Source organism: Ranitomeya imitator, chromosome 3 (genome assembly GCF_032444005.1).
Source record: "Ranitomeya imitator isolate aRanImi1 chromosome 3, aRanImi1.pri, whole genome shotgun sequence".
In the NCBI taxonomy this organism is placed as follows: Eukaryota; Metazoa; Chordata; class Amphibia; order Anura; family Dendrobatidae; genus Ranitomeya; species Ranitomeya imitator.
The window spans coordinates 837,452,377-837,468,291 of NC_091284.1; the positions used below are offsets into that span (position 1 = coordinate 837,452,377).

Consider the following 15,915-nt stretch of genomic DNA (forward strand, 5'->3'; position numbering starts at 1 on the left):
AAGGAACATCATTATGAATCCCCTGACAACCCCAACTAGTCACAGACATAGATTTCCAGTCCAACACAGGATTATGTACCTGCAACCACGGAAAACCCAGCACAATAGCATCATGCAAATTATGCAACACCAGAAATCGACAATCTTCCTGATGGGCTGGCGCCATGCGCATGGTCACCTGTGTCCAAAACTGGGGCTTATTTTTTGCCAAGGGTGTAGCATCAATGCCCCTTAAAGGAATAGGATTTTGCAAAGGCTGCAAGGGAAAACCACAATGCCTGCCAAACTCCAAGTCCATTAAGTTCAAGGCGGCGCCTGAATCCACAAATGCCATGACAGAAAATGATGACAATGAGCAGATCAAGGACACAGATAACAGAAATGTAGGTTGTACAGTACTGATGGTAAATGAACTGGCGATCCTTTTTGTCCGCTTAGGGCAGACAGAAATGACATGAGAAGCGTCGCCACAATAATAACACAACCTATTCTGACGTCTGAAACCTTGTCGTTCCGTTCTAGACAGAATCCTATCACACTGCATTGGCTCAGGAATTTGCTCTGAGGACAACGCCACAGTGTGCACAGTTCTGCGCGCCCGCAAGCACCGGTCAATCTGAATGGCCAGAGACATAGAATCACTCAGACCGAAAGGCGTGGGAAACCCCACCATAACATCTTTAACGGATCCAGAAAGACCCTTTCTGAAAATTGCCGCCAAAGCATCATCATTCCATTTAGTCAACACAGACCATTTTCTAAATTTCTGACAATACAATTCTGCCGCCTCTTGACCCTGAGACAGGGCCAACAAGGTCTTCTCCGCTTGATCCACAGAATTAGGTTCATCATATATTAAACCTAAAGCCTGAAAAAAGGAGTCTACATTAAGCAAAGCCGGATTCCCAGATTCCAGGGAAAATGCCAAATCCTGTGGATCGCCACGCAGCAGGTAGATGATGATTTTAACCTGCTGAATGGAATCACCGGAGGATCGAGGTCTCAGAGCAAAAAACAGTTTACAGTTGTTTTTAAAACTCAAAAATTTGGACCTGTCACCAAAAAACAAATCAGGAGTAGGAATCTTCGGCTCTAAAACAGGAGTCTGAACAATATAATCAGAAATACCCTGTACCCTAGCAGCAAGCTGGTCTACACGAGAAGCTAATTCCTGAACATCCATGCTAGCACAAGACTCCTCTGCCACCCAGAGAAAAAGAGGGAAGAGAAGACAAAACAGAGTGCGGAAAAAAAAAATGGCTCAACACCTTTCTTCCCTTCTTCTGTAATGCATTTAACTCATTATTGGCCAGTTGTACTGTTATGATCCGGTGACCTTGGAGCCGCATGGAACTTTCTCTGGAGTTGGTGTAAACTGTACTGACCGCAAATCCTGAACTTAACACCGCAACTAGAAGTAGCCGTGGGGTGTGCCTAACAAATCCAAGACACCTCGACACAGCCGGAGGACTAAATACCCCTATAGATGGAAATAGGAATTCTACCTTGCCTCAGAGCAGAACCCCAAAGGATAGGCAGCCCCCCACAAATATTGACTGTGAGTAGTAGAGGAAAAGACACACGCAGGCAGGAAACAGGATTTAGCAAAAGATGCCACTCTAGCTAAAGTAGGAAAGGATAGGACAGAATACTAAGCGGTCAGTATTAAAATCCTTCCAAAAGTATTTACAGCAGAAAATACAAAAAACTCCAGCATCTAACTAAAGATGTGGAGCGTATATCTGCAACTCCAGAGAATCCAACAAGACTGAGAAAACACTGACACAGTCTAAGCTGGACAAGAGAAAACAAATGAATAGCACAGAATTATTAAGCACACAGCATGTGTGCCATGGAAACAAAAACCAGAAACTTATCTTTGCTGAATTGGCAGCAAGGCAGGAGGAACCAGACAAAGATCCAAAACCTCCCAGAACCATGGACAACTGGCAAGGACTAATGAATCCTGCACACCTAAATACCCCAGTCAGAACTGCAATCAGCAGAAACACCTGACCAGGACTGCAACTCAGGGACAACTGCATTACCACCTACAACCACTGGAGGGAACCCAAAAGCAGAATTCACAACATGCATGGTCCTGTGTGAAGCCGATCTATATATTCTTTCCTTTTTCCCCGAAACTGATGTGTAAAAACACCAAAAGTGGATATATTGTGCACAGAGGGCCGAGCACTGTATTGCCATGAGGCGATACTGACAACAAGGGATGATCTATTCACCGTAGCGACAATGGTACTGATCATGGCGGTACCTCTAAAACAAAGGTTATTGTTTTCCGCTGGCCGCGCACATTCAGATTTTGCACATTGACGGTCTAAGGTGGACGAACAATGAGGAAATGGAGGAGATGCCCGGGTGTCTTGGTCGGTAGGTGGGGAGAATTTATTATTCCCTCTATGCCAGCTGTCTTGTATAATAATTATGGTGTCTGCCAAATTTATGCAATAATCGGGGATTTTTATATTTTTTCTGCTAAATGGGTGGATCCATCAAATTTATTATAATTTATGAAAAACATTTGCACAATTTATATCCCCTGTCTGACATAGGTTATTGTGCAAGAGAAGCCCCTCACTTATTATGATGTGTGCACCCCCGAATACATTTAGCTCAACTCGCTTCAGGCTCGTGGCACAAAATAGGAAACACCAGTATTGATAAATCCCCTCTGTCCAAAATACCCAGTGGTAAGGGGCCCCGATAAGGGATTGTCACCTCTGCTGAGGGCCCCTTAGGTGCTGCCCTCTACATTTCATGGTGTAGTGCTCGTAACCGCGATGGGCACGTCAGCGACCCCAGCAAGGTCTGAATTTAATCATAGGACCTTAATACATTTCTCTGTCACTTTAAGACTGTGTGTCCATATTTTACTCCTACTGCCAAATAGGAAGAGTCAAGATGACCGGAGAGCCAGGAGGACAAGACTGCACTGGAGGGACATTCACTACGGTCAAGAGGTAAGAGGACGAGCCCCCCACAGATTCCCTGCTGGTTATCGGTGGCCATGACTTGGAAATCCAGAAATCTTAGAATATCACATTTGTTTTGTAAGAAAGATGAAAATATGAAGTGTCGCGGTCTGGGGGGGACATTTCCTCTCCGGGAGGCACAAAGCCTTATTTATGTGGAAGGTGACCTCGATGTCCCCTCCGGCCCGCACCGTGCCCTCATCCGTGCCTCGGCCATGACTGGGAGGATTTCTTCTTGTTGCTTATGATTGAGACTTTGTATCTTTCTTACTTGTTTCAGTTCCTGTTATTTTGCTGATTTTTACGTGTAGACGAGTCCCGGATGACACAATGTAACTCCACACTGACAAGTGGTAACTGCGACGCCAGCTGTTACATGAAGCTAAATATAGTGACCGGCCGCAGGAGGGAAGTTCACTGATCGTTACCGGCAGAAAGTCAGTGACCAAAGGGGAGAGTGAAGAGGAGACATCGAGCACCGGACGCCAGGTCCAGGGGTAAGACGAGAAAATACCGGCGGAGTCTCCGTCTCTGCAGACCTCCATCTTGTGGTTCTTACCCTCCACAACCCTGACCCTTATCTGCCCCACTGCGGTCTCCTATTTCTGTCCCCTCATGTCCACCCCCGAGTGTCTGACTCCCATTCTTACTACATGGGATTGTCTGCCCCCTTCCCACCATCGCTCTCCACCTTCCTCTGGGATATTTCTTCAGTCTCCTGATATTATGTCTTGTAGGTTCCCACCCGGCAATGTCGTGTCCTCGGCCGCCCTTTTTCTGCTTCAGTTTGACTTTCCTGATAATTCAGCAGGTACAACCATAGTAATAATAATAGTAGTAATAATAAGGATAATATTATAAATTAGATGCTTTCCAGTATAATGTGTGCAGGCGTCGCCCCCAGAAGTAAAGATTATTGTCCTAGGTGACCCCATAAATCTGCATCTGTGATTTTGGCGGATGATTTGCACACTGGTTACACTGCCGTCAGATTCTCCTTTACCTCCTGCACTTCCTGCAAAGTTTATATCATCAGCAAAAAACAACAACGTACTCCATCCACAAAATGATCGATAAATACATTTAAAAAGCATCTGAAGCAACAAAAAAAACTTTGTGATCTGCACTCCTCCCGATACAGTTCCCTGCGCTCCCCATTGCTCCCTGTACAAATCTCTGCGCTCCCCATTGTTCCTGGTACAGATCCCTGTGCTCCCCGCTGCTTCCAGTACAGATCCCTGCGCTCCCCGCTGCTCGCAGTACACATCCCTGCGATCCCCACTGCTCCCAGTACAAATCCCTGTGCTCCCCATTGTTCCTAGTACAGATCCCTGTGCTCCCCGCTGCTCCCAGTACAGATCCCTGCGCTCCCCGCTGCTCCCAGTACACATCCCTGCGCTCCCCGCTGCTCCCAATACAGATTCCTGCGCTCCCCGCTGCTCCCAGTACACATCCCTGTGCTCTCCATTGCTCCTGGTACAGATCCCTGCGGTCCATACTGCTCCCGTTCTAGATCCTTGCAGTCCCCACTGCTCCCGGTACAGATCCCTGCGCTCCCCATTGCTCCTGGTACAGATCCCTGCGGTCCGTACTGCTCCCGTTCTAGATCCTTGCAGTCCCCACTGCTCCCGGTACAGATCCCTGCGCTCCCCATTGCTCCTGGTACAGATCCCTGCGGTCCGTACTACTCCCGTTCTAGATCCTTGCAGTCCCCACTGCTCCCGGTACAGATCCCTGCGCTCCCCATTGCTCCTGGTACAGATCCCTGCGGTCCGTACTGCTCCCGTTCTAGATCCTTGCAGTCCCCACTGCTCCCGGTACAGATCCCTGCGCTCCCCACTGCTCCTGGTACAGATCCCTGTGCTCCCCGCTGCTCCCAGTACAGATCCCTGTGCCCCCCGCTTTTCCCAGTACAGATCCCTGCGCTCCCCGCTGCTCCCAGTACAGATCCCTGTGTCCCCCGCTTCTCCCAGTACAGATCCCTGCGCTCCCCATTGCTCCTGATACAGATCCCTACGGTCCGTACTGCTCCTGTTCTAGATCCCTGCAGTCCCCATTGCTCCTGGTACAGATCCCTACGCTCCTAGCTGCTCCCAGTACAGGTCCCTGCACTCCCTGCTGCTCCCAGTACAAATCCCTGCACTCCTGGCTGATTTTGGTACAGATCCCTGCAGTCCCCACTGCTCTCAGTACAGATCCCTGCACTCCCCACTGTCCCTAGTACAGATCCTTGCGGTCCCCACTGCTCCCAGTACAGATCCTCACTGTCCCCACTGCTCCCAGTACAGATCCTCACTGTCCCCACTGCTCCCAGTACAGATCCTCACTGTCCCCACTGCTCCTAGTACAGATCCTCACTATCCCCACTGCTCCTAGTACAGATCCTCACTGTCCCCACTGCTCCTAGTACAGATCCTCACTGTCCCCACTGCTCCCAGTACAGATCCTCACTGTCCCCACTGCTCCCAGTACAGATCCTCATTGTCCCCACTGCTCCTAGTACAGATCCTCACTGTCCCCACTGCTCCCAGTACAGATCCTCACTGTCCCCACTGCTCCTAGTACAGATCCTCACTGTCCCCACTGCTCCCAGTACAGATCCTCACTGTCCCCACTGCTCCCAGTACAGATCCTCATTGTCCCCACTGCTCCTAGTACAGATCCTCACTGTCCCCACTGCTCCCAGTACAGATCCTCACTGTCCCCACTGCTCCTAGTACAGATCCTCACTGTCCCCACTGCTCCTAGTACAGATCCTCACTGTCCCCACTGCTCCCAGTACAGATCCTCACTGTCCCCACTGCTCCCAGTACAGATCCTCACTGTCCCCACTGCTCCCAGTACAGATCCTCATTGTCCCCACTGCTCCCAGTACAGATCCTCACTGTCCCCACTGCTCCCAGTACAGATCCTCACTGTCCCCACTGCTCCCAGTACAGATCCTCACTGTCCCCACTGCTCCCAGTACAGATCCTCACTGTCCCCACTGCTCCCAGTACAGATCCTCACTGTCCCCACTGCTCCCAGTACAGATCCTCACTGTCCCCACTGCTCCCAGTACAGATCCTCACTGTCCCCACTGCTCCCAGTACAGATCCTCATTGTCCCCACTGCTCCCAGTACAGATCCTCACTGTCCCCACTGCTCCCAGTACAGATCCTCATTGTCCCCACTGCTCCCAGTACAGATCCTCACTGTCCCCACTGCTCCCAGTACAGATCCTCACTGTCCCCACTGCTCCCAGTACAGATCCTCACTGTCCCCACTGCTCCCAGTACAGATCCTCACTGTCCCCACTGCTCCCAGTACATATCCTCATTGTCCCCACTGCTCCCAGTACAGATCCTCACTGTCCCCACTGCTCCCAGTACAGATCCTCACTGTCCCCACTGCTCCCAGTACAGATCATCACTGTTCCCACTGCTCCCAGTACAGATCCTCACTGTCCCCACTGCTCCCAGTACAGATCCTCATTGTCCCCACTGCTCCCAGTACAGATCCTCACTGTCCCCACTGCTCCCAGTACAGATCCTCACTGTCCCCACTGCTCCCAGTACAGATCTTCACTGTCCCCACTGCTCCCAGTACAGATCCTCACTGTCCCCACTGCTCCCAGTACATATCCTCATTGTCCCCACTGCTCCCAGTACAGATCCTCACTGTCCCCACTGCTCCCAGTACAGATCCTCACTGTCCCCACTGCTCCCAGTACAGATCCGCACTGTCCCCACTGCTCCCAGTACAGATCCTCACTGTCCCCACTGCTCCCAGTACAGATCCTCACTGTCCCCACTGCTCCCAGTACAGATCATCACTGTCCCCACTGCTCCCAGTACAGATCCTCATTGTCCCCACTGCTCCCAGTACAGATCCTCATTGTCCCCACTGCTCCCAGTACAGATCATCACTGTCCCCACTGCTCCCAGTACAGATCATCACTGTCCCCACTGCTCCCAGTACAGATCCTCACTGTCCCCACTGCTCCCAGTACAGATCCTCACTGTCCCCACTGCTCCCAGTACAGATCATCACTGTCCCCACTGCTCCCAGTACAGATCCTCATTGTCCCCACTGCTCCCAGTACAGATCCTCACTGTCCCCACTGCTCCCAGTACAGATCATCACTGTCCCCACTGCTCCTAGTACAGATCCTCACTGTCCCCACTGCTCCCAGTACAGATCCTCACTGTCCCCACTGCTCCCAGTACAGATCCTCATTGTCCCCACTGCTCCCAGTACAGATCCTCACTGTCCCCACTGCTCCCAGTACAGATCCTCACTGTCCCCACTGCTCCCAGTACAGATCCTCACTGTCCCCACTGCTCCCAGTACAGATCATCACTGTCCCCACTGCTCCCAGTACAGATCATCACTGTCCCCACTGCTCCCAGTACAGATCCTCATTGTCCCCACTGCTCCCAGTACAGATCCTCACTGTCCCCACTGCTCCCAGTACAGATCATCACTGTCCCCACTGCTCCCAGTACAGATCCTCACTGTCCCCACTGCTCCCAGTACAGATCCTCATTGTCCCCACTGCTCCCAGTACAGATCCTCACTGTCCCCACTGCTCCTAGTACAGATCATCACTGTCCCCACTGCTCCCAGTACAGATCCTCACTGTCCCCACTGCTCCCAGTACAGATCCTCACTGTCCCCACTGCTCCCAGTACAGATCATCACTGTCCCCACTGCTCCCAGTACAGATCCTCACTGTCCCCACTGCTCCCAGTACAGATCCTCACTGTCCCCACTGCTCCCAGTACAGATCCTCATTGTCCCCACTGCTCCCAGTACAGATCATCACTGTCCCCACTGCTCCCAGTACAGATCCTCACTGTCCCCACTGCTCCTAGTACAGATCCTCACTGTCCCCACTGCTCCCAGTACAGATCCTCACTGTCCCCACTGCTCCCAGTACAGATCCTCACTGTCCCCACTGCTCCTAGTACAGATCCTCACTGTCCCCACTGCTCCCAGTACAGATCCTCACTGTCCCCACTGCTCCCAGTACAGATCCTCACTGTCCCCACTGCTCCCAGTACAGATCCTCATTGTCCCCACTGCTCCCAGTACAGATCCTGGACCCTGCAGTCCCCCCACTGCTCCCAGTATAGATCTCTGTAGTGTTCACTAGATGTGAATAAGCCTAAGTGTATGAAATCTGCTTCACATATTTAGAAATTCCATGAATCACCCAAATTTGAGAACTTTTCAATTCGCTTTACGTAAATCGCATAAAATGGCTGCCGCCATGTGAAAGATGATCAGGAGAACAAACTGGGAAACAAAACTGCCCAAATCGGGTTTTATCTGAGGATCCAGGGGTCTGAAGGAGAGGCGCTCGCTGTGTAATGGGAACAATGTCTACCCATGAGCCGACCGCGGCAAACCCCGAACATCAGAAGATAAGTGTGGGGGGATAAGCGTCATACAACGCTTACATATACAAATAACAGCGGCCTTTTATTCACCCTCATCCGCCGAGTCCATTCAATGGATTTCACCAGCAGCACAAGAGAAAAACGCTCATCTCCATACAACCATGTGAGAGATAGCAGAAGATGGATCATGACATCACAGGACAGGGGGCACGGACAAGTGAGCGTCCCCATATGACCACGCGCTATAGAAAAGCCGATCAGTAAGGACGGTAGGTCAAAGGTCACGGATGGGCAGGAAACGTGGATATGAAATCATAATCAGAGCTCAGTCATAGAGACCAGGAGAGACAGAGCGAGAGATGATGCAAATAGTGTGCTGTACAGGCAGTGTGTGGCAATCAGTGTGTGAAGAAAAAATAATCATACAGATGTAGGTGATAAGGAAAAAGAAAGGAGAGTCACTGCGGCCAAGGTAAAGGAGAGTCACTGCAGCCGAGAGGAAGGAGAGTCACTGCGGCCGAGACAAAGGAGAGTCACTGCAGCCGAGAGGAAGGAGAGTCACTGCGGGCGAGCGAAAGGAGAGTCACTGCGGCCGAGCGAAAGGAGAGTCACTGCCGCCAAGATAAAGGAGAGTCACTGTGGCCGAGAGGAAGGAAAGTCACTGCGGCCAAGAGAAAGGAGAGTCACTGCAGCCGAGAAGAAGGAGAGTCACTGCGGCCGAGACAAAGGAGAGTCACTGCAGCCGAGAGGAAGGAGAGTCACTGCGGCCAAGATAAAGGAGAGTCACTGCGGCCGAGAGGAAGGAGAGTCACTGCGGCCAAGAGAAAGGAGAGTCACTGCGGCCAAGATAAAGGAGAGTCACTGCGGCCGAGAGGAAGGAGAGTCACTGCGGCCAAGAGAAAGGAGAGTCACTGCGGCCAAGGGAAAAGAGAGTCACTGCAGCCGAGAGGAAGGAGAGTCACTGAGGCCAAGAAAAAGGAGAGTCATTGTGGCCAAGAGAAAGGAGAGTCACTGCAGCCAAGAGGAAGGAGAGTCACTGCGGCTGAGACAAAGGAGAGTCACTGCGGCCAAGAGAAAGGAGAGTCACAGTGGCCGAGAAGAAGGAGAGTCACTGCGGCCGAGAGAAAGAGAGTCACTGCAGCCAAGAGGAAGGAGAGTCACTGCAGCCGAGAGGATGGAGACTGACTGCGGCCAAGAGAAAGGAGGGTCACTAAGGCCAAGAGAAAGGAGAGTCACTGCGGCTGAGAGGAAGGAGAGTCACTGTAGCCGAGAGGAAGGAGAGTCATTATGGCCAAGAGAAAGGAGAGTCACTGCGGCCAAGAGGAAGGAGATTCAATGCAGCTGAGAAGAAGGAGAGTCATTGCGGCCAAGAAAAAGGAGAGTCATTGTGGCCGACAGAAAGGAGTGTCACTGCAGCCGAGAGGAAGGAGTCATTGTGGCCGAGAGAAAGGAGAGTCACTGCAGCAGAGAGGAAGGAGAGTCACTGCGGCCAAGAGAAAGGAGAATCACTGCAGCCGAGAGGATGGAGAGTTACTGCGGCCGACAGAAAGGAGAGTCACTGCAGCTGAGAGGAAGGAGGGTCACTGCAGCCGAGATGAAGGAGACTCACTGCGGCTGAGAGGTAGGAGAGTCATTGCGGCCAAGAGGAAGGAGAGCCACTGCAGCTGAGAGAAAGAAGTACTGTGACCTAGAGGAAGGAGAGAAACTGTCATTGAAAGGATAGCTTAGCGCAGATTTAGGAAGGAGAGTCCCTGCGGCCGAGAGAAAGGAGAGTCACTGCAGCCAAGAGGAAGGAGAGTCACTGCAACCGAGAGGAAGGAGAGTCATTATGGCCAAGAGAAAGGAGAGTCACTGCTGCCAAGAGGAAGGAGATTCAATGCAGCTGAGAAGAAGGAGAGTCACTGCTGCCAAGAGGAAGGAGATTCAATGCAGCTGAGAAGAAGGAGAGTCATTGCGGCCAAGAAAAAGGAGAGTCACTGTGGCCGAGAGGAAGGAAAGTCACTGCGGCTTAGAGGAAGGAGAGTCCCTGTGGCCTAGAGGATGGAGAGTCACTGCGGCCGAGAGGAAGGAGCGTCCCTGCGGCTGAGAGGAAGGAGAGTCACTGCGGCCGAGAGGAAGGAGAGTCACTGCGGCCGAGAGGAAGGAGAGTCAAGGGGCCGAGAGGAAAGAAAGTCCCTGTGGCCGAGAGGAAGGAGAGTCCCTGCGGCCGAGAGGAAGGAGAGTCCCTGCGGCCGAGAGGAAGGAGAGTCACTGCGGCCGAGAGGAAGGAGAGTCACTGCGGTTGAGAGGAAGAAGAGTCACTAACTGAAGGAGAGTTACTGCGGCCAAGTGGAAGGCGAGTCACTGAGGTCGAGAGGAGGGAGAGTCATTGCGGCCGAGAGGAAGGAGAGTCACAGCAGCTGAGAGGAAGGAAAGTCACTGCGGCTGAGAGGAAGGAGAGTCACTGCAGCCGAGAGGAAGGAGAGTCACTGCAGCCAAGAGGAAGGAAAGTCACTGCGGCCGAGAGGACGGAGAGTCCTTGTGGCTGAGAGGAAAGAGAGTCACTGCAACCAAGAGAAAGGAGAGTCACTGCGGTCGTGGGAAAGGAGAGTCACTGTGGCCGAGAGGAAGGAGAGTCACTGCAGCTGAGGAAGGAAAGTCACTGCGGCCGAGAGGACGGAGAGTCCCTGTGGCTGAGAGGAAAGAGAGTCACTGCGACCAAGAGAAAGGAGAGTCACTGCGGCCGTGGGAAAGGAGAGTCACTGTGGCTGAGAGAAAGGAGAGTCACTGTGGCTGAGAGAAAGGAGAGTCACTGCAGCCGAGAGGAAGGAGAGTCACTGCAGCCGAGAGGAAGGAGAGTCACTGCAGCCGAGAGGAAGGAGAGTCACTGCAGCCGAGAGGAAGGAGAGTCACTGCAGCCGAGAGGAAGGAGAGTCACTGCGGCCGAGAGGAAGGAGAGTCACTGCAGCCGAGAGGAAGGAGAGTCACTGCGGCCGAGAGGAAGGAGAGTCACTGCAGTCGAGAGAAAAGAGAGCCACTGCAGCCGAGAGAAAAGAGAGCCACTGCAGCCGAGAGAAAGGAGAGTCACTGCAGCCGAGAGGAAGGAGAGTCACTGCAGCCGAGAGGAAGGAGAGTCACTGCAGCCGAGAGGAAGGAGAGTCACTGCGGCCGAGAGGAAGGAGAGTCACTGCAGCCAAGAGGAAGGAGAGTCACTGCAGTCGAGAGAAAAGAGAGCCACTGCAGCCGAGAGAAAAGAGAGCCACTGCAGCCGAGAGAAAGGAGAGTCACTGCAGCCGAGAGGAAGGAGAGTCACTGCGGCCGAGAGGAAGGCGAGTCACTGTTGTTGAGAGGACAGCTTAGCACAGATTTAGCTAAATGTGACAGTACAGTCTATATGGCAGTAATGCAGTATATAAGTATCGTCTATAGGAAAGTAATGCAGTATATAATTATAGTTGTGGAGACAAGGGGGTCAGTGGCCCGGTCTTTAAAAAGACTGCATGGACCAGGGCTCATACCACTGAACGCTCGTGCTCTCTTCCTGTGGGCATAACACTTCTCAGACAACACAGGGTGAGGGTAAAACAGTCTGGCAGTAAATTATTGAACCACCAACACGCAATAGCAAACAGTACAGTCCCAGCACAGTACCCAAGATGGTGCAAATTACAGAGTCTCACACTTCCGCTGACTCACCGGGCTTCCAGCTGCTTCCAGGACCAAATGCCGCCACCAGTGGCTCCCTACTTTTTGCAGGCCCCCACAGTGAGGACCGAGAGCAGTGAGGTATGTGGCCAGGTGACCCGATTGTCCCAACCTGGATTCTTTAAGACGTTTCTGGGGTTTCAGTGATGGTCAATGAAGCAGTCCTGTGTTCTTCCAGCTGGGGCCGTGGTCCCCTAAGCTGATCTGTAGAGTCACTTGGACCAGAAAAAAAGGTCTCTTTATATAGTTCACAACTGGCCTTCAACCAGCATCCAGAGGTCAGAGAGATGTGAATGAGGTGAACCTGCATTGTTTGAGTCTGTAATCTATTTGCATAGTTGTTTCTCCGTTTGGGAATGCCAACAAACTGTCTAACATGGTCAATGTATGTAATCAACATATCAGCGAACATCATTGTTCAGTGGCCATGCATTACTGTTTTGCAAAGATTACAGAAAATAAACTGTGGGAGATAATATTGGAGGTAAATATTCGTCCTACAAGAAGAGTCAATACTTCAGACAACAGTTTAAGATTTTGGGGCTAAACAAGTTACGTCTGGCATAGTTAAGAAGAAATGCTGTGTCGTCACAATATTCTATATGGCAGTAATGCAGATTACTTATCATATACGCAATATTTGAAGACATCTTGGCGCGCACTGTGACTTCTGCAGTACTTGCGTCTTTATGATGGAGGCACTTTGGTAGTTTTTATATGTTGTTTGGCCATGGCACACATTGCCCACAATGGTTTCATTTTTTTGATTTACAGGACATATTTGATAAATCCCCTTTTTCTTTATTTTTTGGCTTCTCCCATTATCTCAGGTCTTGTGCCTCCGAGTGCAGCTGGACATGTACGAGGATTCATTTGACGATCAATACATTGGATGTGTGGACAAGATGGAGTCAGTTGCCCCCGAATTACTGAAGAAGGAGCGGGAGCAGACATCGGATCTGGACAAGGCCTGGAACATTTCATCTGCAGTATGGAAAGAAAGAAAATCTACGATAGGAGATCTCCCTGCTGCCTTTACAGATGAGCACGGGATAGCGGTCTTATTATATACCTACATGGATATACCCCTGTACAAAGAACTGAACCGTGCTGTCCGGGAATATGGAAGAGATCCCGACTCCTTCATCTTTCATTCCTGGCATTTCTATCTCACCAGAGCTCTGAGTTTGCTTCGAGACCGATGTGATGGACATCCGAGGTCTACATACAGAGGGACCAGTAGGGTTCAGTTTGAGCCGCCATCGAACCCTGAGGCCACAATCAGACTGAGCCAGTTTTCTTCCACCTCCTCTGACATTGCGCAGGCACAGCAATTTGGCAACACATCGTTCTTTAACATTTCAACATGCTTTGGAGCAGACATAGAGAAGTTGTCACACTATCCATCCCAGAAAGAGGTGCTCATACCGGTGGACGAAGTGTTTAATGTCACCAAGTTCATTAGAGAGGGGAACAAGCTCATCCTGCAGACCACCAACAGGAGGTGCAGCTTCTACAACTGTGCCTACCTGGGAGGTAAGAAACCAAGAATTAGCAATAAGATCCCAAATGTGACACTGCGCGCTCTACTGAAATGCAGCGAGATTAGGCACATACTGTAGTTATTATTGTCTAATTCTGGGGCTCATGAAAACTGACTAAGATCAAAAGTCTGTGCAGAGATGCATGATAAACTGAACTCCCTGTAAATAGAGATACATGATAAGATCCTGTCTGCAGTCACCACTAGGGGGAGCTCCCTGTATACAGAGATACATGATAAGATCCTGTCTGCAGTCACCACTAGGGGGGGCTCCCTGTATACAGAGATACATGATAAGATTCTGTCTGCAGTCACCACTAGGGGGAGCTCCCTGTATACAGAGATACATGATAAGATCCTGTGTGCAGTCACCACTAGGGGGAGCTCCCTGTATACAGAGATACATGATAAGATCCTGTCTGCAGTCACCACTAGGGGGAGCTCCCTGTATACAGAGATACATGATAAGATCCTGTCTGCAGTCACCACTAGGGGGGGCTCCCTGTATACAGAGATACATGATAAGATCCTGCCTGCAGTCACCACTAGGGGGAGCTCCCTGTATACAGAGATACATGATAAGATCCTGTCTGCAGTCACCACTAGGGGGAGCTCCCTGTATACAGAGATACATGATAAGATCCTGTCTGCAGCCACCACTAGGGGGAGCTCTCTGTATACAGAGATACATGATAAGATCCTGTCTGCAGCCACCACTAGGGGGAGCTCCCTGTATACAGAGATACATAAGATCCTGTCTGCAGCCACCACTAGGGGGAGCTCCCTGTATACAGAGATACATGATAAGATCCTGTCTGCAGCCACCACTAGGGGGAGCTCCCTGTATACAGAGATACATGATAAGATCCTGTCTGCAGCCACCACTAGGGGGAGCTCCCTGTATACAGAGATACATGATAAGATACTGTCTGCAGCCACCACTAGGGGGAGCTCCATGTATACAGAGATACATGATAAGATACTGTCTGCAGTCACCACTAGGGGGAGCTCCCTGTATACAGAGATACATGATAAGATCCTGTCTGCAGCCACTACTAGGGGGAGCTCCCTGTATACAGAGATACATGATAAGATCCTGTCTGCAGCCACCACTAGGGGGAGCTCCCTGTATACAGAGATACATGATAAGATCCTGTCTGTAGCCACCACTAGGGGGAGCTCCCTGTATATAGAGATACATCATATGATCCTGTCTGCAGCCACCACTAGGGGGAGCTCCCTGTATACAGAGATACATGATAAGATACTGTCTGCAGCCACCACTAGGGGGAGCTCCATGTATACAGAGATACATGATAAGATACTGTCTGCAGCCACCACTAGGGGGAGCTCCCTGTATATAGAGATACATCATATGATCCTGTCTGCAGCCACCACTAGGGGGAGCTCCCTGTATACAGAGATACATGATAAGATACTGTCTGCAGCCACCACTAGGGGGAGCTCCATGTATACAGAGATACATGATAAGATACTGACTGCAGCCACCACTAGGGGGAGCTCCCTGTATATAGAGATACATCATATGATCCTGTCTGCAGCCACCACTAGGGGGAGCTCCCTGTATACAGAGATACATGATAAGATCTTGTCTGCAGTCACCACTAGGGGGAGCTCCCTGTATACAGAGATACATGATAAGATCCTGTCTGCAGTCACCACTAGGGGGAGCTCCCTGTATACAGAGATACATGATAAGATCCTGTCTGCAGCCACCACTAGGGGGAGCTCCCTGTATACAGAGATACATGATAAGATTCTGTCTGCAGTCACCACTAGGGGGAGCTCCCTGTATACAGAGATGCATGATAATATCCTGTCTGCAGCCACCACTAGGGGGAGCTCCCAGTATACAGAGATGCATGATAATATCCTGTCTGCAGCCACCACTAGGGGGAGCTCCCTGTATACAGGGATGCATGATAATATCCTGTCTGCAGCCACCACTAGGGGGAGCTCCCTGTATACAGAGATACATGATAAGATCCTGTCTGCAGTCACCACTAGGGGGAGCTCCCTGTATACAGAGATGCATGATAATATCCTGTCTGCAGCCACCACTAGGGGGAGCTCCCTGTATACAGAGATACATGATAAGATCCTGTCTGCAGCCACCACTAGGGTGAGCTCACTGTATACAGAGATACATGATAAGTAGTTTTGAGCATTCCGATACTGCAAATATCGGGTATCGGCCGATATTCACGGTATCAGAGTTCCGATACTGAGTTCTGATACTTTTACAATATCGGATACCGGAATCGGAAGTTCCCATAATTCAATGAGCCAG

The 15,915-nt window shown here is 50.9% G+C and overlaps 1 protein-coding gene across 2 annotated transcripts in view; it reads left to right on the forward strand.

Annotated features, from left to right (window-relative positions):
- The first annotated feature begins 1,122 nt into the window (after positions 1-1,122).
- LOC138671402 (ecto-ADP-ribosyltransferase 5-like) overlaps positions 1,123-15,915 on the forward strand; it is a 54,099-nt gene continuing 39,306 nt past the window's right edge. The window contains exons 1-4 of one of the 2 annotated variants that reach the window (XM_069759545.1): positions 1,125-2,981; positions 3,274-3,490; positions 3,731-3,804; positions 12,892-13,597. In XM_069759545.1, the coding sequence (XP_069615646.1) occupies positions 3,745-3,804; positions 12,892-13,597 (766 nt within the window). In that variant the 5' untranslated portion in view covers positions 1,125-2,981; positions 3,274-3,490; positions 3,731-3,744. Of the gene's footprint in view, positions 3,491-3,730; positions 3,805-12,891; positions 13,598-15,915 lie in introns of both variants that reach the window. The other variant, XM_069759546.1, reaches the window with a different exon arrangement.